Source organism: Canis aureus, chromosome 11 (genome assembly GCF_053574225.1).
Source record: "Canis aureus isolate CA01 chromosome 11, VMU_Caureus_v.1.0, whole genome shotgun sequence".
Classification (NCBI taxonomy): Eukaryota; Metazoa; Chordata; class Mammalia; order Carnivora; family Canidae; genus Canis; species Canis aureus.
Window position 1 is genome coordinate 28,871,709 of NC_135621.1, and position 21,495 is coordinate 28,893,203.

General features: G+C 47.8%; 3 protein-coding genes across 10 annotated transcripts in view; 1 reads left to right on the top strand and 2 right to left on the bottom strand.

Moving 5' to 3' along the window:
- GTPBP1 (GTP binding protein 1) overlaps window positions 1–6,280 on the bottom strand; it is a 30,237-nt gene extending 23,957 nt beyond the window's left edge. The window contains exon 1 of one of the 8 annotated variants that reach the window (XM_077914497.1): window positions 2,958–4,151. In XM_077914497.1, the coding sequence (XP_077770623.1) occupies window positions 2,958–3,149 (192 nt within the window). In that variant the 5' untranslated portion in view covers window positions 3,150–4,151. Of the gene's footprint in view, window positions 1–1,300; window positions 1,325–2,299; window positions 2,549–2,957; window positions 4,153–6,047 lie in introns of those variants that run through there. The other 7 variants (XM_077914502.1, XM_077914496.1, XM_077914504.1 and 4 more) reach the window with 7 other exon arrangements.
- A 329-nt stretch (window positions 6,281–6,609) lies between these two features.
- JOSD1 (Josephin domain containing 1) lies at window positions 6,610–18,506 on the top strand. Its single transcript, XM_077914532.1, has 5 exons — window positions 6,610–6,739; window positions 7,036–7,855; window positions 15,387–15,515; window positions 15,615–15,809; window positions 16,416–18,506. Exons 2-5 carry the CDS (start codon window positions 7,671–7,673, stop codon window positions 16,513–16,515), a joined length of 609 nt encoding a protein of 202 aa, XP_077770658.1. The 5' UTR covers window positions 6,610–6,739; window positions 7,036–7,670; the 3' UTR covers window positions 16,516–18,506.
- A 924-nt stretch (window positions 18,507–19,430) lies between these two features.
- On the bottom strand, window positions 19,431–21,482 carry TOMM22 (translocase of outer mitochondrial membrane 22). Its single transcript, XM_077914531.1, has 4 exons — window positions 21,323–21,482; window positions 20,956–21,074; window positions 20,372–20,489; window positions 19,431–20,137 (listed from the first exon to the last, which is right to left on the bottom strand). The coding sequence occupies exons 1-4, from the start codon at window positions 21,437–21,439 to the stop codon at window positions 20,063–20,065; spliced, it is 429 nt and encodes a 142-aa protein (XP_077770657.1). The 5' UTR covers window positions 21,440–21,482; the 3' UTR covers window positions 19,431–20,062.
- Between the last annotated feature and the right edge of the window lie 13 nt (window positions 21,483–21,495).

Consider the following 21,495-nt stretch of genomic DNA (forward strand, 5'->3'; position numbering starts at 1 on the left):
ATCAATAGCCTGACCAAAGACCCTGACCGAATCCCACCACACCTTGATCTAAACTAGCTACACAGCCCCCTCATGCCCTCTCTGCCCCTCCAGAAATAGACTTTGAGCCTAAGCCTTCTATAATTTGAGTTATATGATGTATTAAAATGAGTATGTCTGAACCGCAACCCACAGAAAAGAGGGTGTGAGGAGCCTGCTTCCTGCTGCTTAACATGAGGCACAGGACCCATAATGACTGGGAATCTGGACTGTGGGCAGAAACTGATGAGCACTGCTTTATTACCTACATGTAAAAGTCTTCCACTTTCAGCTTGCAGTTCACAGGACAGAGATCTTATACACTGCCATGCCCTCCCCCTGTGGCCAATTGTTCTTATCATAACCAAAGAATTCTGTTCCATGTTGCCTTCGCTAACTTGATTACTTAGGAATTGGCAGTTAAAGCTGCTGCAAGACTCATTTTCATCAACAAAACACCATTACCGCTAAGATGGGTATTAGCACCATCATTTTGCAAATTTCTGCCAATAATATTAAAATGTGAACTACTTCTTTGGGGAAGCCATTTACTGATAGGTGTGTCATATTCCATCCTCTGACTACTTGTGTGGAGCCTTGGACAAAGAACTTAACCTGAGTCTCAATTTTTCAATCTACAAATAGAGCTTATACTACTTGCGTCCTAAAGACATTGTCCAGGCCAAGTAAGATAACCTGCAATGCGTCTAGTCCACAGCTCAATAAGTGGAAATTAGTTTCCTTCACCCAATCATTCCTAGAAAAACCTTCTTGGATGAAACTAGCCACTAGAGACCACTAATTGTTTCTCCCTTTGAAAGCTCTCAGAACTTTCGGTCTCCATAGCTAATTATAGCAAGTGTATAAACTTACAGCTTCTAGTCTTTTTTTACTCAGGAAGCAATCTATTCAACACACCCCTTCTCCCCCTCCACATCGTCAGTTCTTCTTTTTAATATCATCAAAATTTATATACATATAGCTTCTCAACTTTAAAACCATGAGGAGGACTTCCCCAACTATGTGATGAAGTAACATTTCTCTATCCTGGAACATTAAATAAGTTGGTCAGGAAATGAAGGTACTAATCTCTTTGCATCTCTGCCTTGCAATTTCCCACTGTGTTTTCAGGATTCTTCAGCACCTTGACCATGAATTGACATCCAATTCATTTGCTCTTGAATCAAGTGTGTTTCTTACAGTTTCCTGAGTTGACTCATTAGGGCTTGTACTTGTAACCTAGGTGCTGTCTGTCTGGGTCTTTTGCATCATGTCACATCACCTCACACATTTCCTCTGATCATGCCTCTCTTTGAGGTTGGCCATTCTCATTGTGGCAGTAGAGTTGTCAGACAGGAAAACTGTAATAATGCAGACAGCTGGTTTCTAAGTAGGCAAATGACACTAGAGGGAAAGAAGAGTCAAAACTTGGCCACTCAGGTTGCAAGGCAAGTTCTCTCGTTTGGGTTAAGTTTCTTAAGGCAGTTTTGCCACCAGAGGTGTTGAAAAATCACAAATGTTTTCAATGCTTCACAAACATCTTTTACTGTAACTATCCAACAACAGGTAGGAGGTACCTGTTGGTGTTCTATCTTCTTCCATCAGCTGCTATTTAATCTGCACAGGGAATTATCAGTTATTCAGTTCATTTCAAACATTCACTGAGTAGTATGTATCAGAGCACTGTACTACATGTCTGTTAGAAAACAAAATTCAAGTGGGTACATTTTAGCATCTAATTGGCTTTATTCTAAATTCATCAATCAGGTAGCATCTTATTGAGCAAGGAAAAGGAGTTCCAAGTAGCTATACAAAAATGAAAGACTTTATAGGCAAAAAGGGGGTGAGACAAGGTTATTAGCAAAAGAAAAAAAAAAAGGATAATTTCAGGCAAGGTTACCTTCCCTTTGTGAAAGACAGGAGGGCTTATCCGGCAGACTATCTTACTAGTGCTGACCAAAAACCTTCACTCCTGGGAGAGGGGGAAGCTACGAGGCCTGGTTTGTAATCTAAGGGGCAAATGACCCCATCTTGGGCCTGTTTGGGTTTTGTTTTTCTAAACACGTCATATACATTTAAAAAAAAAAAAAGTTTATCTGTACTTTAAAAATGTTGGAGTTGGGGAACTAAGAGGTTAAGAAACTTTGCCAAGGTCACAGAGCCTTTTTAAGTTTTTAAGTGGCAGGTTAGGGAACCCAGCCCTGTCGGACTCCCAAGTTGGCATTCTTTCCTTTCGCGACGCTTAAGCACCTTCAAGACACCAGCCACATCTTACACTTACTTTGCCATCCTTACAGCGCCAAGCAGAAGCCGAGCCCTTGCTTCCCGCCTACCTTCTCACAAGCTCGGCGGCCCCGATTAAGAGGTCCTTCATTATTTCATTCATACAACATGAGGTTCCACTCCTGCTGTGACGAGATTCTGCGTCCTGCTCGTCTTTCAGTTTTGGTTTGGGAAGGGATTCCTCAGACCCCCTCTCCGGGACTGGCCAACTACTTTCCGGCTCCTCGCCGACACCAGGAAGAGCCCCGCCGCCTTCCTGCTCCCGCCCAGCCTCCTGAGCCGCCGCGGCCAGCGCCGGGAGAGGACCACCCAGGTCTCGGCGCAGGCGGCACGGCCGAGGGCCGGCAGCCGAGCAGGGCGCCGCGGGCGTCGGCGTCGGGCGCCCCGGTTCCACGTGGCGGAGCCGGGGGGCTGTGATCTCGGCGGGAGGCGGACGGCGGGAGGCCGGGTCGGCGCCGCCGGGGGAGGACGCCGGGGCTCGGCCTTCGGGGGCCGCCCCTCGCCGGGAGCCCGGACGCGTCCCGCCACCGGCAGGTGGGCGGGCTCGGCCCCTCCCGCCCCCGCCGGCGCCGTCGCTCTGGAGACGGCTCGGCCCGCCGCCCTGTCCCCTCAGCGCCCGCCCGGTCCCCTCAGCCGCCGGCGGCGGCCGGGCCTACCTTGCTGGTGAGGTCCAGCTCCGGCTCGCCGTTGAGCGCCTCCCCGTCTTCACTGCAGTCCGAGTCGAAGGCGCCGTGGAGCCGGGCAGCAGCCGCCGCGGCCCTGGCCGCCCCCGGGGAGCTGGGCTCGGGGGCGAACATAGAGGCCGGGACCGGCGAGTCCATCGGGGAGCGACTCCGCTCCGCCGCCATCTTTAATAACTTAGGCTAATTCGTAGCCGGCCTCCCCTCCCTCCTCGGCGCATTTGCCTAATCTATGCGCGGCCCCGCCCCGGCCCTCTTCGGATAATTTACGCGAAACTTCTCCAGCCGCGTAGACGATGACACGTATTTCTAGGTAAGAAACAATCGACCAGGCCTCTCAGCCACCAATCACTGCGGCCCTTTCAAGTACCTAATGAATAATTAATGAGGCCCAAACCCCAACAACAAATCTCTGAGACGTCACACGCCTCGTTCTCGCAGCTCGGGAGGGGGCAGCACCGCGGCCACGCTACCTGCCCGGAGCCTTCCAGCCAACGAGAGCTGGGCAGGGTTTGACTGACACGGCAGCCATCCAATGAGTGGGGAAATACACACAACGTTTACCCTCACCGCCCCTTACTTCCCTCCTTTCCATAGGCAGTGTTCAGTTTCCAAATCTTACTGCAAAACAGTCCGCACGGACAGCCTTCCGATGATGGACAGGGGCAAGGCCCAATCTAGTCAGCACACAGGGCCCGCGCCTCGGGCCACCGCCCACCCAGATAGTAAACCGCACAAGGCCCCTCCCACCTCCCTACTCGGTGACTCCCGGCAGTCCCTGGAAGACCGAGGTCCAAAGCGCTGGCAACCTCCACGCAATCTTAATAGAAGGATCGATGCCTGGAGTACTATAGCAGCCAGAGCGAGGGAAATTAAACGCTGACCTTAGGGAGAATTCTCCATTCACTGCCTCTGCAGTGAGAGCAATTACAAGTCCAAAAAGAGGCAACCAGCTAAAATACAAGCCAAAAGTACCTCATCACATTTGTGAACTGCGAAGCTAAGATCTGGGTCTGTTAGGAGAGTTTCCTATGGATGATTTTTACAGAGTATCATCAGTTGTATTAGTCCCAGTCCACAATACCATCAGCACGTTTTAGGTGTCTCTCCCTGTCTCAAAAGTCTGAAAAGCTTGATAAAATGAGGGATTAGGGCAGTCTCGGTGGCTCAGCGGTTTAGCGCCGCCTTCAACCCAGGGCATGACCTTGGAGACCCGGGATCGAGTCCCATATCGGGCTCCCTGCATGGAGCCTGCTTCTCCCTCTGCCTGTGTCTCTGCCTCTCTCTCTGTATCTCTCATGAATAAGTAAATAAAATCTTAAAAATAGTAATAAAAAATAAAAATGAGGGATTAGCAAAAAGTCACATAATGCCGGCCTTGGGCACTCGTCCCAAGCAGCAATCAAGAAAAAGCAGCCATTGGGGCAACCGGGTGGTTCAGTGGTTTAGCGTCTACCTTTGGCTCAGGTCCTGATCTCCAGGTCCTGGGATCAAGTCCAGCTTCCGGCTCCCCGCAGGGAGCCTGCTTCTCCCTCTGCCTATGTCTGTGCTTCTCGCTATCGCTCATGAATAAATGAATTAAATCATTTTTTTTTTTAAAGAGCAGCCATTGAGATGGTAACATATCCAAGAATTAGAGTTTGGAACACAGGATTTGATAAGAGTTAGAGTTCAAAATGGCCTTCAGTTTCAGGGATCCACCTGAAAAAAAAAAAAAAAAAAACTCTGCTTGCTCCTGTTAACAACTACAAATCTCTCTCTCTTTTTTATGATCAAGTCTTATGTACACCAGCACAGCTGGGAATCTGGGACAAAAAGTCATTCAACTCCAAAGGTCTTGATAAGATCTCCTCGAATGCATTTTTTCCCTTTCCTTTTTTTTTTTAAGATTTTATTTATTTATTCATAGAGACACAGAGAGAGAGAGAGAGAGAGAGAGGCAGAGACACAGGCAGAGGGAGAAGCAGGCTCCATGCAGGGAGCCCGACATGGGACTCGATTCCAGGTCTCCAGGATCACACCCTGGGCCGAAGGCGGCGCTAAACCGCTGAGCCACTGGGTCTGCCCCCTTTTCTGACTAAATCGCTCACCACTATCCTATATATCCCTCTATGAGATACTTAAAAAACATTAAAATCTTGATTTGGCAGAAAAGCCAAATATCAAGCTTTAGTCCTCTAGAATAATTGGTATTTACCATATGACCAACTGGCTCTTCCAGAAAGAGCTCAAGTACAGTATGTGCTGACACCTATCGGTAGACTAAAAAACATGTCCTCACTATAGGACTAGTTCACAAAACATACTCTCAAGAGTAGGTACTTCTTGAACAGAGAAATCTTAAAATTACATTTTGAGAAAGAAATTCCCTTCCCATTTTTACAACCTCTTTCCGAAGACAAGTTAGATCTCAGGTTCAAATCCTGAGTCTACTACTTCGTAGCTGTGTGACCTCAAACAAGATAATTAACCACTCTGAGCTTCAGTTGTCTCCTCTGGGGGAAAAAAAAAAGGCAGCAGCTATCTCAAGGCAGTTAGCAGGAAATGAACAGTGTTTGCAAGCCTCCATTAACTAATCTTAGGAAAATATAACCGCAACCTTAGGTGGCTTACAAATTACAAAACTTTAAGATAATTCTAAAGTCTGGATTAGGGCAGGACTCCCAAGCGTGTGGTAAGCACTCAAGAGTGTGTTAAAGTGGTAACTGCGGTAAGTGTAATGGTCTTAGAGTCGAGTCCTAGCAAGGTTAGAGAAATGCCTGAATTATGTAATCTTACTGTTTTTCCTGAACAAAAAATCCCAAAGAAGGGCACCTAGGGTGGATGATGCCTCCCATGTGACCTAGAGGTAGGTAAAAGGGGGGGAAAGTCCCCGCGGGACCGGGTGTTTACCTTCCTGACACCCAAGATACCTTGAGAAAATCCAGAGTAAAGTTCTAAGTCAGCCACCGTGAGACCAGGGCGAGAGGACAGTGGTCTGTGGGTAGTGCACCGAAATTCGACACCAAGGCACTGAGACAGGACTCTCCACTCCGCCTGAAATGTGACTCCAGGCGAGGCACTTACCCTCAGCGCTCCCAGGGAAGTGCGAGGCGGCCGGGCCCGCTAACCAAGGCAGCTTACGCCCGACCGCACCAGTAAGTTTCTCTGAAATCACCTGGTGAACAGCGCGTTAGACAAACATAAAACGGCCAACGCAGGAGTAGCTAGTCCGGGTTCTGCAAAGCGCTCGGCTCGAGAAGCCCGGCCCACAGAAGGGAAAGGGTGGGGAGCCCGGCGAGGGCAGCCGCAGGCCGGGTCGCCGCCCCGGAACGGCGCCGACGCCCGGGGAAGGGTGGGGAGCGGCGGGCGGCGAGGCGAGACTCCCGCAGGCCGCCCCGCCCTACTCACACCCGGAAAGAACCGAACCCAGGAGCCAGGCACCAGCGCCATGGCCGGCTGCCGCCGCTGCGCCTCACGGCCCCACGGCCCCACGGCCGCACGCTCTCTCCGACCCCCGCCCACCAGGCCACCCAGCACCGCCCACACCCACTCAACGGACCCGCGGCAGCCCCGGCCTTAAAGCCGGCGCCGCCTGACGACAGGCTGACGTCATACGTGACGCCGCGGCGGGCGGGAGCGGAGACGGCACGGGAGGGCGTTTCCGGAGCACGCGCCCGGCGAGGGCCGCTGACGTCGGGCTCAGGTGCGCGCGCTTGCCCGCCCGCCCGAGCGCGGCCCAGGTGGCGGCCCGCAGCGCCAGGTGGCGGCCTGCAGAGGTGAGGGGCGACCCGCGGGGCGGGCGCGGGCGCGGGCGCGGGCGCGGGCGCGGCCGGGGGCGGCGGCGGGAGGGCGTGTCGCCTTGCACTCACGTGACGGGCGGGAAGGTTGGGGTGTGGGCGGTGAGGCGAGCGGGGTGGGCCCGACCCCACCCCCGAGGGCCTGCCCGCCGCTGCGGAGGACCTTCCCTCGGGCTGGGGCCGGACCCGCCCCGCCCCGCCACCTACCCCGCCGCCTGGTTGTCCGCGGCGGCCCGCGCGACCGCCGGAGCTGACCGCGGTTGTCTCCTCCGCAGGGCCGCGGCGAGAGGGTGAGAGTCCGCGCGTTCCGAGGGAGCCGTCCCCGCCTTGGCCCGCGCCCCGCGGGGCCCCGCCGCCCCCGAGGGGATGGAGAGCGGTCCCCGAGGCCCCAGCGCTGCCCGCGATCCCACGCTGGCCGGCTCTCGCTAGCTGCTCGAATTGTGCGTTTTCCCACAACCTAGGCCTTGTCTCCTGAGTCAGTGGCGTTGCGATTCGAAAGAAATGGAAGAAAAGGAGCGATGTGAACAATTCTGCTCGGTCCTCCTGCATTGAGGCCTGGTTGGCATTTGCAGAGAGGAAGATACGGGAAGAAAATCGTGGGGTTTTTTTTTTGGCGGGGAGAGTGGGAGAAAGGAAACAAGGTCTTAGATTTTCTATGATTTTTTTTAAAATTCTGCACTTTGACAGTGGTGGCGAAATACACTAATCCAAAAGTGATCTTTCTATTGATGGAGGTGGATTTTTTTTTCCCTTTTGATTCCAACCTTTCTCCCCGTGACAAAGCATAAATCATGGACACCAAAAAATAAGGTGGACCTCAGGAATCCCGAAAGGACTGAGCAGCTTACATTCTTCCTCTGGAGGGAAGGGTGGTGTGTTTTTAGCCATCTCTGGAACCTAAAACGAAAACATGAGTTGCGTGCCATGGAAAGGAGACAAGGCCAAATCTGAATCTTTGGAGCTGCCCCAGGCAGCACCCCCACAAATCTACCATGAGAAACAGCGCAGGGAGCTTTGTGCCCTGCATGCCCTCAATAACGTCTTCCAGGACAGCAATGCCTTCACCCGGGAAACGCTGCAAGAGATTTTCCAGAGGTAGGGGACCCCTTATCCTTGGCATTTTTACACTTTTTGCTATTTCTGAATTCCGGGGGGAGGGGCAATGTCTCCGCTATATAAACCTTTAAACCAACAGGTATTATTAGGTAACTGTTGTTAGCAGGTACAGGGGATACAGAGATGAGAAAAATAATAATCAGTATCGTTGACTGAGCACTTACTATAGGCAAGGCACAGTGCTAAAAACCCTCAGTCGTGTCATCTGGTGTGATCCCCCAACAGTCCCATGGAATATGTGTTGCTTCTTTTCCATTTTATGGACATAGACTTCAGAGAAGCTCAGCAACTTGCTGGAGGCGACATAACAAGAGATAGAGCCAAGTTTTATTTCAGACTTGTATCTGTGCTGTTGACCAGGATGCTGTAATGCCTCTCAAGTCCTACCCCCAAGAGGTTATAGTCTAGAAGGGGAACAAGATCTGTGTACACTGGGTCATCTGTCGTCAGAGGTGGTTTGTTGCAGGTTTTATAAGGAAGGTGTTCAGCTATACATAGTGCTCAGCTTTTCCATAAGGCCATACTCTGGCCTTGGTGCATTTTATACATTATGCTTTGCTTTGTATAGCTTTTTCCAGCAGTTATTTTACCATCTCTATTTTACGGATGGAGCAACAGGCAGAAAAGCCAGATAGTTTGCCCAAATAGCTTTCAAGTAGCCAAGCTATGACTTGAAGCTGACTCTAGACCTCTTTCCCTTTCTACTTCATTCTGGATGGCTTTTTTTTTTTTTTTTTTTTAAACCAACACTTTACTAAATGCTGCCTGACAGGTTAACAGAAGTTCAGTTTTTTCTCTCTCTACTTTGATGTTCTAAAATTCTTTTATCACAGGGTTTAAGAATTAGTTCTTTGGTGTCTGGATGGACATAGCAGCATGAGTGCTACTTCCTGAGTATCAGAAAGGCATGTCAGAGCAATTCTATCATCAGTACCCATTCAGCCTGCTAGTGAGTTGGGCCTGGATCTAAAGATACAGACTGTGGTTATAAGCTGTTTGTGGATAATTGCAAGATTCTTTCAGTTGTGTTTTTCCTGAATGAAAGAATGCTAAATATTTGCTAAACTCTCACATGGAACCAAAGTTCTATTCCTGGCTACTAAAGCTCTAGCAAATTTGTACTACGCTCTCCAGTTTCCTGTCAGCGCAAGGTAAAGGTTCATCTCAAAGTAATAGCAAACCAGTGCATAAGAAAATATCCTCTATTCTCACTCCAGAGGCTGAATTCTATGTATTTTGTATGGAAAGATTCAGCGTGGATAAATGGAAACAAAGAAGTATGAAAGGGATCAGAGGAAAGAGGAAAGGGAGAAGAGGTGAGGAAGAGAAGATGGAATTTTATAAACAAACATTTGCTAGCAGCCTGCTGTGTGCCAAGCCCTGCTAGGCACTGTAGAGAAAACAAGTTGAACAGGACTCAGCCGCTAAGTACATCCCAGAGCTCTACATTGACCAGACCTTGAGAATAAACTTAAGTGAAGTTAGAACCTTAGAATTTAGAGCTGTTTGAAAGGGAAAAGATGATCTCTTTGGATCATAATGGGAAGAATAGTAATGATGGCAGGTTAAACTAGATAATTTTAAATTCTCAGATACAAAGTTTTATGCTTTTTTGAAGATGAGGCTGATGAATGGTAGAAATGGGAGAAAAATTTTGATGAATGCTGTTTGTTGAAAGGAAGCTCATCCTAGCAGTCGAATTTTAGCCAGATTAAAAAGGAGAAATACAAAAGCAGGGTGGAGTTTTCAGTACAGTTGTGGATATGAGATGACTCATGTTTGGAATAGAAATGAGTAGGGATTTAGAAAAAACTAAAACCAATGGCCGGCAGCATGGGGACGGGGAAGAGAGGAATCAAGGTGGCAGAGTCTCAGTCCAAGAGTTGAACATAGTGATAACAACCATAGTGATGGCAGAAGAGGTCACTGGTTTGGAAAGGATCAGTTTTCAACATGTGAAATTGGAGAAAAGCTCAGAATCTGGGCAGGTGTCTTCGTGCACATTATACAGACTCGGATGTCTGATCTCGTACATCTCATCATATAGGAGTCAAATGATGTAGTAGTAGTTTTGCTGAGTTGTTTGGAAAATCCTCAGGCCTCAATCTATTTTCATAGACTCAACTCAATTGTTCAGTGATTAGATGTTCTTGCAGCAAGTATGCATCCCTCCTTCTCCAAAAAATAGCTGTTAAAATCTAAATAGATGAAAAGTAGGTTGGTCCCACTTGAAAAATCTAATGCAAGCTGGAAGAGACAAAGAGATTTTAGATTTTGGTGAACAACCAGCATTCTCTACCACAAAGAAGTCCAGCCTTCCCATTAAAAAGTCCCTGAGCAAGTGGAAGGTGGTGGTAAATTGCTCAAAGAGATGGAGTACTAACCTCTAGAGATTTAAATCATTTTGTCAAGGGCCAGGCAAACACAGCATCATCATTGCCAACACCTACAGAGTACATTGATGTGCCTGACTCTATGATCTGTGCTTTATATATATATATAATATATATATATAATATATATATTAAATATGTATATTATATATATATTTATTTAAAGGTTTTATGTATTTATTCATGAGAGACAGAGAGAGGCAGAGACACAGGCAGAGAGAGAAGCAGGCTCTGTGCAGGGAGCCCGATGTGGGACTCGATCCTGGGACTCCAGGATCACGCCCTGGGCCAAAGGCAGGCGCTCAACCACTGAGCCACCCAGGCATCCCTGTGCTTTATATATTTAATAATATAATGACACATCATGAAGTTCTGAGACATATTTTCTAATGTCATATTTCTTAAGAGCTGATAAAAAGGAAAATAATAATTATGAGAGAAAAGGAACCTTGATGAATGTCCACATCTTCTTTTTGTTAAAATCTGAAATCATCACCTTAGCTAGACCCAGGAATAACCATGAGGGAGGACCAGGAACTCCCCTGAGCGCATTGGCATTAGACCTGGCTAGAGCCCATCTTCTCACCTGGAGATCACTTCAGACCACATGGCTCTAACCTGCAGCCATAGCAACAGAAGGGAGAGGCATGCTTCATAGTTCAGAACTTCTGTCCAAATCATGAAGACCATCTTGAACAGGAGTTTGCCAAGGAGTCCCAAGAAAAGAATCACAGAAGGGGATGGCATGGAATTCGATGTGACCAGTGTGTCCCAACTATAGGGAAGACCATTGAGTTTATTAGGTGTAGGGTTTAGAGCCTACTCTATCATTCACCAGCTGCATAGGACCGTGCAAGTCGCTGTAGCCACAATAAGCTTGCTTATTTACATTGCAGGATTAAGCTCTGTCTCAAGGCGGTTGGAAGGATTAAGAAAGAGAGCTCAAAAGAGTAGCTAACATGGGATCCCTGGGTGGCTCAGTAGTTTGGCGCCTGCTTTCAGCCCAGGGCATAATCCTGGAGACCTGGGATCAAGTCCCGCGTCCAGCTCCTTGCGTGGAGCCTGCTTCTCCCTTTGCCTGTGTCCCTGCACGCCCCCCCCACCTTTCTCATGAATAAATTAATAAAATCTTAAAAAAAGTAGCTAACATGGTAGGCACCTGGTTATTGTTAAGGCAGAAACAAGTACTGGTATCATGGCACACTGGGTAGACTCCACTTACTCAAATGGCCTTTCTAGGAATGAGATGGAGGCCATTCTCTGCATTCCCTAGAGTGGTATCATCTAGGACAACATGTTTATTCAGTTGCCACTGCTTCACTGTGAGGGCAACAGAGTAGAAGAGCCATCCCTTGTGCCTCAGGAGTTTGCTCTCTGGTTGGACACATATAATGGAATTCCTTAATGGTTCTGGAAGATGGGAGTTTTTACCATTGTTAAAGATAAGCCAACAGTCACAGAAATTAAATCTCACAGTTAGCATTGGTGCTGCTTGCTAGGATAACGGGTGGTCCTTCCCATCTCCCTATGTTTTCTACACAGAAGCCAGGAAAGATTCCATGAAAGAGGTAGTATGTGACATTGACCTTAAGGAGCTTTAGGATTGGGCTTGGAACAGGAAACAGGATTGGAGAATAGAGGTGTCTGAAGTACACTAAAAGCCCAAGGAGAGGGGAACGGCAGACCCCAGAGAGCCAGAGGGTTGGTGTTAGCCAGTGGGCAGGTGGCTCTAGTGGCAGTTCTTACAAGAGAGAGTGAAATGATAACTTGGTAAATGTGGCAGGAACTTCTGGGTGACTTGGCGGAAGGAGAGTTTGGAAGCAAGGAGATCAATTTAGAAACCTGTTTGAAAAGCCCATATATGGAGCAAGGAGGCTCCAGTTTGTGGAGGGTGAATGGGATTAGACAGGAGAGGGCTGGAAACTGAGATAAAAAATATGAGACATGGAGAAGAGACCCTAGGAACACTCCTGTAAGGCGTACCTCAAAAAAAATGTCAGATATGTTTGGGAACTGAAAAGTACCCCTCTTCTCAAGCTCGAGGTGAATATTATTAGCATCTTAAGGGGACACCTGGGTAGCTCAGCAGTTGAGCTTCTGCCTTGATACTGGGGTCTGCAATCGAGTCCCACATCCGGCTCTGTGCAGGGGACCTGCCTCTCTCTCAGTCTCTCTCATAAATGAATAAATAAAATCTTTAAAAAAAATTAACATCTTAGGCACTCCACGAATTCCTGCAGGAAACCTTTTTACTTGGTTCATTCAGCCATTAATGTATTGAACACCTGTGATCGTCTGGGAACGCATTTGTGAAAGCGTGGCTCTAAGTTTTGTGCTTGGTGGAGAGTTAAATGGTGAACAAGGTAGAAGACCCAGAAGTTTCTTTGTGGGAGCCTTCATGCATTTCCCAGCTAGAGACCTTACTGGAAGTAAGGAGAAGCTATTGAAAAATTGGTGACAGGGAAGGAACTTGATCTACCTTGAGCTAGGCTTTCCATATGCTTTCTTTTTTTTTTTTTTTTTTAAGAGTTTACATTCAAATGCAACTCTTCCTGACTGACTCCAGAGACTCAACCTTTATTTATTAGTTTTTAAAGATACAGAGAGAGAGAGAGAGAGGCAGAGGGAGAAGCAGGCTCCATGCAGGGAGCCTGATGTGGGACTCGATTCTGGGTCTCCAGGATCACGCCCTGGGCTGAAGGCGGCGCTAAACCGCTGAGCCACTGGGGCTGCCCTCTATATTCTTATTTAATATGCTTATTAAATGCTTTCTTATTTAATACAAGAGCCCACTGAGAGCCTTTGTCCTTTGAAACTCCACTTTAGGCACAGACCCCAGGGAGTCTGCTGGCCTTTCTTCTTCTCACCCCACTACCACCACCCACTCTAGTTCTTGGACCCTGCCATTGAGCACAACATTGGAGTCAGATAAACCTAATATAAATCCTAGTTCTGTCACTTGTGATCATAGGCAAGTTACCATTTTAAATCACCAAACTTCAGTTTGGCCTGTAGCCTCATAGGTTTATTATGGAAACTAAATGAGATATGCATGAAAGCATCTTGCATTGGGTGTAGCATGGGATTTTTCAATAAATAGTTTGTTTCAGTAAAATACATTTTGGTTGCAGAGTGAATAGTGTCCTCAGATCCCATTCTTTGCTAGCTATGGAGACAAGATCACAAGCTCTCTTTATGGGTCTGCTTACCAATGTTTACACAAAGAAAGAGTAACAAAATAAACATGGTGAACATGTTAAATATTTCTTGAGCACCTGTCATGTGCCAGGCACTCTTTACGTCCTGGTGATATAGCTCTGACTGGATGGAGAAGGCCCCTGCTATCATTCTAGTGTGGAAAAACAGACGTGTCAGTTAGTAACAAGGGCTGTAATTAAAGCAGGTGGATTGGGCAGCCTGGGTGGCTCAGTGGTTTAGCGCCACCAGACCGAGGATCAAGTCCCATGTCCATCCCTGCATGGAGCCTGCCTCTCTCTCAGTCTGTGTCTCTCACGAATAAATAAATAAATCTTTAAAAAAATAAATAAAGCAGGTGGATTAAGAGCTGGTGCCTGGAAGAAACCGAAGATTGGGTGGTCAGAAAAGGTCTCTAAGGCACTATCAGTTGAGACCTAAATAAGGAACAAAACAAGTGTACATCTAGAGGAAGGGCATTCCAGACTGCTATAACAGTGCATGCAAAGGCCCTCAGGTGAGAAGGAGTTTTGTGTGTTAAAAGACGTAGGGATTAGGTCAGCAGTGTCCTGAGGGCCTTGGAAGGAGAGGAGGTAATTTAGACTGCATTTAAGTGTTTTGGGAGCCATTGGAGGATTTAAGCAGTGGAAGAAATGTTTTATGTTTGAAAAATATCAGTATGGTTGCTGTGTGTAGAGAAGTTTGAAAAAAACTTTTTATAAGATTTCTTGAGTGTTTAGAGTTGACCTAAAGTCATGATTCTCTTCTGGAGAGGGCCCTTAGCAGCCTTCTGGACGTCCACTCTCTGCTTTTATTCCTGAGAAAACTCACCTCATTTCCCTCTCTCCTCTTCACACCAAGGTGGAAGCAATCTACCCCTTCCTCCACGGGCCTAACAAGCCTGTGAAAGCAAAATCATAGGATTGGAAATGCCTTTAGAGCTACTGCCCTTGTGTTGTGATGGAGTGGCTAATGAGACCTGGCCAAAAATGACTTAAAGCTGGGTGGGCAAGTTGAGTTTTGTTTGGCACAGACATTTTTTTTTTCCCCAGTTGATTCTTTTTTTTTTTAGATTTTATTTATTTATTCATGAGACACAGAGAGAGAGAGAGAGAGAGAGAGAGAGAGAGAGAGAGAGAGAGAGAGAGAGGCAAAGACACAGGCAGAGGGAGAAGCAGGCTTCATGCAGGGAACCCTATGTGAGACTCCATCCCGGGTCTTCAGGATCAGGCCCTGGGCTGAAGGCGGTGCTAAACTGCTGAGCCACCCAGGCTGCCCCAGTTGATTGTTTTTAAAGTATTTTACACATACACACACTTTGGAAGTAACTTTTGCTGGTTTATGCATTTTGTTTCAATATAGGCCTTACTACTTATTGCTTTACATTTGGCCCCAGTTCATACATTTATGTTACCTGCTGGGGCCCCTGGAGGCCTTGGAGTATTTAAGGATTAATGATTACCAAGTGTGCAAGCCTTAAAAAGAAAGCATTTAAACTGTAAAAAAAAAAAAAAGAAAAAGCAACAAATACTACCTATGCAAATGAAATTATCAATTACTATTTTCTAACATTTAAAAAAATGGCTGTATTAAGGCAGGAAGATTAGAGAAGAATGCAGAAATGGATAGGCTGGGGGTTTCATAAATGAGACTCTTTCGTGGCACATGGTTTTTGTCTATTGACTTTCTGAATGACAGCAGATAGGCCCCACCACTACTGAATTAATGTTTTGCATAAAAAGAGAGGTAATCCCTAGGGCAGTAGGATCGCAGACTAAAAAGTACTTCGGTAAAAGTGGTCACCTTGCACTGAATGGGGGAAACGAGCTTCCAGAGGCAGTGGTGGAAGGTGTCTATGGAGTACGGGTCAGGAGGGGTTGGACAGCCCACAAGTCTCAGCCCTCCTCCTTTCACATTTGTAGGTTGTCTCCAAACACCATGGTGACCCCCCATAAGAAGAGCATGCTAGGAAATGGGAACTACGATGTGAACGTCATAATGGCAGCACTTCAAACCAAAGGCTACGAAGCTGTCTGGTGGGACAAGCGCAGGTAATCTGAACCAGGCCTGACTTGAGAAGTGGCACGAGTGGGGAGGTGTTCCCAGCAGGGGACCTTGGGGAGTTGGCTGATGCCGTTCCTCTTCTGCAGGGATGTCAGTGCCATTGCTCTCACTAACGTCATGGGCTTCATCATGAATCTGCCCTCCAGCCTGTGCTGGGGTCCACTGAAGTTGCCTCTCAAAAGGCAGCACTGGATCTGTGTTCGAGAGGTGGGAGGTGCCTACTACAACCTCGACTCCAAACTGAAGATGCCCGAGTGGATTGGAGGCGAGAGCGAGCTCAGGTACCTGTTGTGAATGTGCCAGGCTCCTTCCTTGCATGTGTTGGGCAAGTTGAACCTACCTTTAGTAACTTGACAAAGGAGATGAAATCTCTAGCTCCTCGGATCCTCTCTCTGCCTTGTTTAGAATTAGGGTCTTGGACTAGAAAGAGCTGAATCTTAGATGGCCTGTAAGGATGTGAAGTCCCTTTGATAGAGAAGTTCCAGCACCCAGAATGCTGGCCTTCTGGTCTGGTAGGACTGGCATCGTAACATTCTCAATGCTTAGATAACCGGGATGGTATAGCTGCCAGTTCAGAAGAAAGACCTTTAGACCAGATGAAACAAAAAACTTTAAAAAAAAAAAAAAAAAAAAAGATAAATCCCTTACTTGAGTACTTTGGGCCGGCTGTTCCTCACAGAACTAGATGGTGTTGAGTGAAAATTAACTGGGCAGGTGGAGGGGGTAGCCAGATGTGGAACCCTCCAAGAACAGATCCTTTCTCCAGTGTCTTTAGGACTGCTAAGGGTGTAAATGATGAGGTCAGTGGTGACACACAGCCCTGAGACTGGAATTTGTAGTTTTACCAGCATTTCATTTTCTTTTTCATCTACCTTTTGTTCCCATAGGAAATTTCTCAAGCATCACTTGCGAGGAAAGAACTGTGAACTCCTGCTGGTGGTGCCAGAAGAGGTGGAGGCCCGTCAGAGCTGGAGGGCTGATGTGTAATGCAGTTCTGCCCAACCTTCCCTCACCTCGGCCCCCCAAGTCCTCTGTCATGTGCTGTGGCCTATACAGTGGGTCTGCCCTTGCCACTTCCCCAAACATCTCATTGGGTTTCCCCTCAGATTTGACAGTGCAATAGGACAGATGTGTGGACTGTTACAAGAACCAGCCACCCAGCATTACTCATTCCTGGGACAGGAAGGTAGGAGCTCTGTGTGCTTAGGGCAAGCTATGAAGACCCTTGTTTTATTTAAGAGAGGAGGAAGGAAGGTGGGTCCTGGTTTATTTTCCTCATTCCTACGAGAACTTGACAGAGGCTCTGCTGGAGTACACTGCTGCTGTGACTCACCTGGAGATGCTGCCTCCACTTCCCCTTTCCTGGCTACCAGTGGGTCTGAAGACCGAGTACATGCAAAGCCCATGTAACTGGCTTGACGGACCCAGAACATAAGGGCCTCTCAGGAAACCATCTCCAAAACCCCAGCAGTGGTACAGTATGCCATCTCCAACCCTCAACGCCACCCATTACCCATTACCCATTTTTATGGCCATCCTTGGAGTTTTCTAATGAAAAGTTCTCTAGTATTCCATGCCGGGTGGTTGAATCCTGCAATATCCTAGTGAAACAGGGTGAGCTAGATACCTAAGAGGACTTGACGGCAGCCAGACTGGGGCAGGCATGGATGGCCTGTTGGCCCCACTCCAGCATTGTCCCTACCACTTCACTACATGGATTTAGGAGGCTCTGGGGCAAAGGTCAGTCTTCCCAGCTGACACACTCCGGCAAAATCAGGAAATAAGTCTGCTTTCGATGTCTAATTCCACTAGTTTGAGACACAGTTGGGTGAGGAAAGTATCATGAAGATAAGCTTCTCAGAGATTAACAGCAGCTAGAATTGGTACATGTCCTAGGCTCAGAGTCACTATAGTGACAACAATCAGAATCCTCAAGTTGGGTATTAACTTGCATTGCTAGAGGACCTGGATTTGTCATCTTTTAGTTTCCTTTACAAATCAATGAAAATTGATCCACCCCCTACCTCTTTAAATAGTTGTAGGCCACTTTTCTCCTGTAACTTTGGAAAACAAAAGAGAAGAAGGGGAAGTATCTTACCACACTGTGTGTCACCTAAGTGGTTGTGGTTGCCTTGAGGCAGGTGGGCAGGCAGGGATGGTCTGTCTACCCTTTACAGATCCATGGTCTTGGCAGGTCTGAGAGCCGCCCCACTGGCCAGATGTCTCCAGCAGCAAAGCCAGCCTGGGGCTTGCATGTCAAGCCTGAGCAAGCTTAACAGGATGAAGCTGAGGCTTTCTCCCCACTGTGACTGGAGTGCATGTTTACACCAGCACTTTTTCTGCACATGTATCTTCAATCCAACAAGGCCGTTTTTTTATGCTGAGTAACAGAGGCCACCAAGCAGCTATTGCATCACACCCTCGGCAACTGGCTGCAGTCTCTTCTGCACCATTTTCCACACCAGACCTGCTTGGCACCACAGGGAGCTCTTTACCCCTGCACAATGACATTCCAACCACCACCAGCCAGAAGTTACAGCCAACCTGATTGTCACAAGCAGGACCTTGGGTCCATGGGCACTGTCCGTGATAGTAAGCCATTTACTGGGAGGAGAGGAAAGTCCTCTCCACCAATCTGCTTGGGCCTGTGCAAATGGCACTTCAGAGGAGTCCCTGTGCACTTGGAGTCCATGAGCCAATGGGATATGCAAAGACGCTTAAACATTTCAGGGCTGGTTTCTCTGTTCATATCCAATTCTGGTGCTTAGGAACAGGGACCCATGCTGATGCCCAAGGGCAAAAAGCCCCACTTCCTTTAAGGAAGGGGGCAGGCCTGACCCTGATGCCCAAAAAGGGGCAACCCTAGGCTTTTTGTTTTTCTTGCTTTTATTCCTTTTTTTGTTGGCCTTGTGCTGGGTTTGTTTACAAAAGATGTATTTTGTTTAACCAAATATTAAAAATGGAAAACTGTACATAAATCTCCTTCCTGTCTGTCTGAATTCTGTAATTACGTATGGAAGAGGAAGAAAGTAAACTTTAGTGTGATGAGACTTTAGAAGAAAAACTCCCCATCATAAGCCATCTTTTAGAGCTATATGGTGCTTTGGTCAAACCTCTCACCTCAAAAATCCAGACAAAATATTCACTGAATAGGATTTGGTCCAAAAGCCTGAGGCATTTTTCAGTTTAGAAAAAACTAGGCTCAACGATCAAATCCTAATGTAAGGACAGTTTTCTAGCACTGAGATGTGACCAGTGTTTTTCTCTGCTTGACAAGGTCAAGATCACAGAGCAGAGGGCCTACTAGATTTGAATTCAGATCCAGCATTTCCTATGCAGTCTGGTAGATTAACCTTTCTGTGACTGATTCCTCTTTATAATAGAAATAGTACTATACCCTAAATAGTATTATTCTGATAAAATACACACCAAAGGCTCGGTATTGTTAATAGCACAGTGCTAATGAAACTTTCCATTATGTTAAATGGAAAAACTGCAAGGTTCAAAGACAGGACTATAGTTGGATTCATAGTCAGCTTGTCATTTTTAAAAGACCAAACCAAAGAAGTTCTGTTTGCCACCCCCTCCCTAGATGAGAAATTAGTACTATGTCATTCCCTAGAATTCTTTATGACTGTATGTCACTGTAAACTGTACAAGTACATGGACCGACTCCTTTGTTGGCAGATCTGAAAAGGATTAGCCTGAATTCAGGGCAAAGATTGCTATTAAGAGGTTCTTAGCCAAAAATGACCTTTTTCACTTTTGGAAGTTTAACTAACTTGGACCTAAGGAGTCAAATAGTGTTAAATGCTAGCGCTAGCTTAGTGAGAAAAAAATGTGAGGAGCAGTCTAAATAAATGATTTCAAGATGTATATCACAAGTACATAGTAGATGACACTTTCCATTGGAATAATTTTTAATATTTAAATACAAAAAGTGAGCACTTACTTTTTTTCTTTTTTAGACAGGTCTCTCATAGCCAAAACGGGCAGAGGAAATGAGCTGCTGCTCTGTCCTCCACAGTCCCCATCCTGTGGTTGAAGCTGCTGCCCGGCCCTCCCTCCTTTCCAACACAGAAATTCACAGTGGCTGCTTTACACTACGGCTGTAATGCATTGTGTTTCATATTGTGTGCATGTCCCTCCCCAACATCTCCATGCTTAAAAATAAAAATGGTGAGGGGTACCTCCTTCCCAGTGGCATCAGTTCCTATGCCACAATGGGATAGTGAGATCCTCCGGTCATAAGTGATTTAGTGAGAAAGGGGATAGAAGGCCAGAGCTGGAGTAACCGTCTGCATTGCTGCACTCTTGCTATCAGAGTGAGAACAGAAGAAATGGGACAGCGTGGAGGGCACAGTTGCAAGTTGGGAGTCTCCGTGAGACACTGGGGAGAATTCTCCCCACCAGGTTTAGATAGAGCAATGTGCCAAAGTTTAAAATTAAAAAAAAGGGAATCCAAATAATCAGCAGTTCAAACACTATTGAATTTTCAAACTTGTCCCAAGACAAGTCATGTAGCAGTAGCAATCTAGATTTTTCCAGGAAGTGAAGGTAGAGCTCCTGGCATTCCTCCTGAGAGCCCTGTGTTAGGCCCTAAAAGTATCTGAAAAAGAAAAGGAGGAGTATAAGGATCATACAAGCCTAGGGATTGCATTTTCACTACACCTGACAAGGCAGACCAGGTCTACACAAACTGCTGAGCAGAGTCAGGCAGCACCTAGAAGCACATGGGCGGGACCCCAATCTCTACCCACACATAACTGCTGGTCTACCCGGTGCAAGGAAATCAACAACTTGCATCTCCACCACTGACAACAAGCCCAGGGGCTGGGCTCACCTGCCTCTGCTGCAGTTGTTGCTGCTGCTCCATTTGCAACTTCTCAGTCTCAAAGACAACAGGAAGAACCAGGATCATGAAGGAAGTGGTCCCAATCCACAAGGCTGCCCTGGAAAACCTGCAGAGGGAGTGTGATTATGACAGAGACACACAAAAACAGATCACTCCACCAAGAAGGACCCAGTAACCAAACCTCTCCCTCTCCCATGTCTTCCATTGGTGTGTTCTACCCCAAACTTGCACCGCACTCCCACCAGAAACAGGACGAGCAGTTTTTCCGGCCGTTCATCCAGTGATGGCACTTCTAAGATTCTGAGTACTTACAAAGCTACTCATTCAGCACATTAATTACCTCACGTGATGTGAACCGATCTCCCAATGACCCTGCCCCATAAGAACTGCCACTTTAGGAAAGAGGAAATTGGGACCAAGAAAGGTTAAGGTACCCACCCGCCCAAGGTCACTCAGGGATCTAGGTAGCAGGCTGGCCTCCAACCCCGGTCTGCTACTTGCGAAGCCCAGGTTCGTTCACGGAACTTCAGTCACCCCAGGCACACCCCAACGTCTCTAACTTCGTCCCTTACCTGTACATTTTTTGAGCCACAAAGAGAGAGAGATCAAAAGTGGCTCCAGCCGCGGACCGGACCCTCTCTGGGAACATCTCCGTCAGACCCCACAGTCTCTCCGACAGGGTCTCATCTAGCTGTGGTGGAGGCGACGCGGGTCTTGATCCAAGCAACGGCAACAACCCCCTGAGGCGAGGGCACCCCCCCCCCAAGCCCGGTGGGGGCCCTAACCCCGCCTCCTGGTGAAGACACCTCCCCCCGGACCTCTCCGGGCCCCGCGACGCGCCTCCGTCCGAAGCCCGCAGCACGCGGGGCTCACACCCCCGGGTGGGCCGCTCCCCGCCCGCAACCTCGCGCCCCGTCCCACACCGCAGGGCCCCAGTACCTCCTCGTCGTCTTCCTCCTCCAGCTCCTCTTCGGTCTTCTCGGCATCGCCTTTCGGAAGCAATTCGTCCGGGGACAGGGGCACCCCAGGGCCGCCAGCGGCGGCGGCGGCGGCCATGGCTGCGGGGGAACACCGGAAGCGGAAGAGAGGAGACGAGTGAGCGCCCCTGGCGG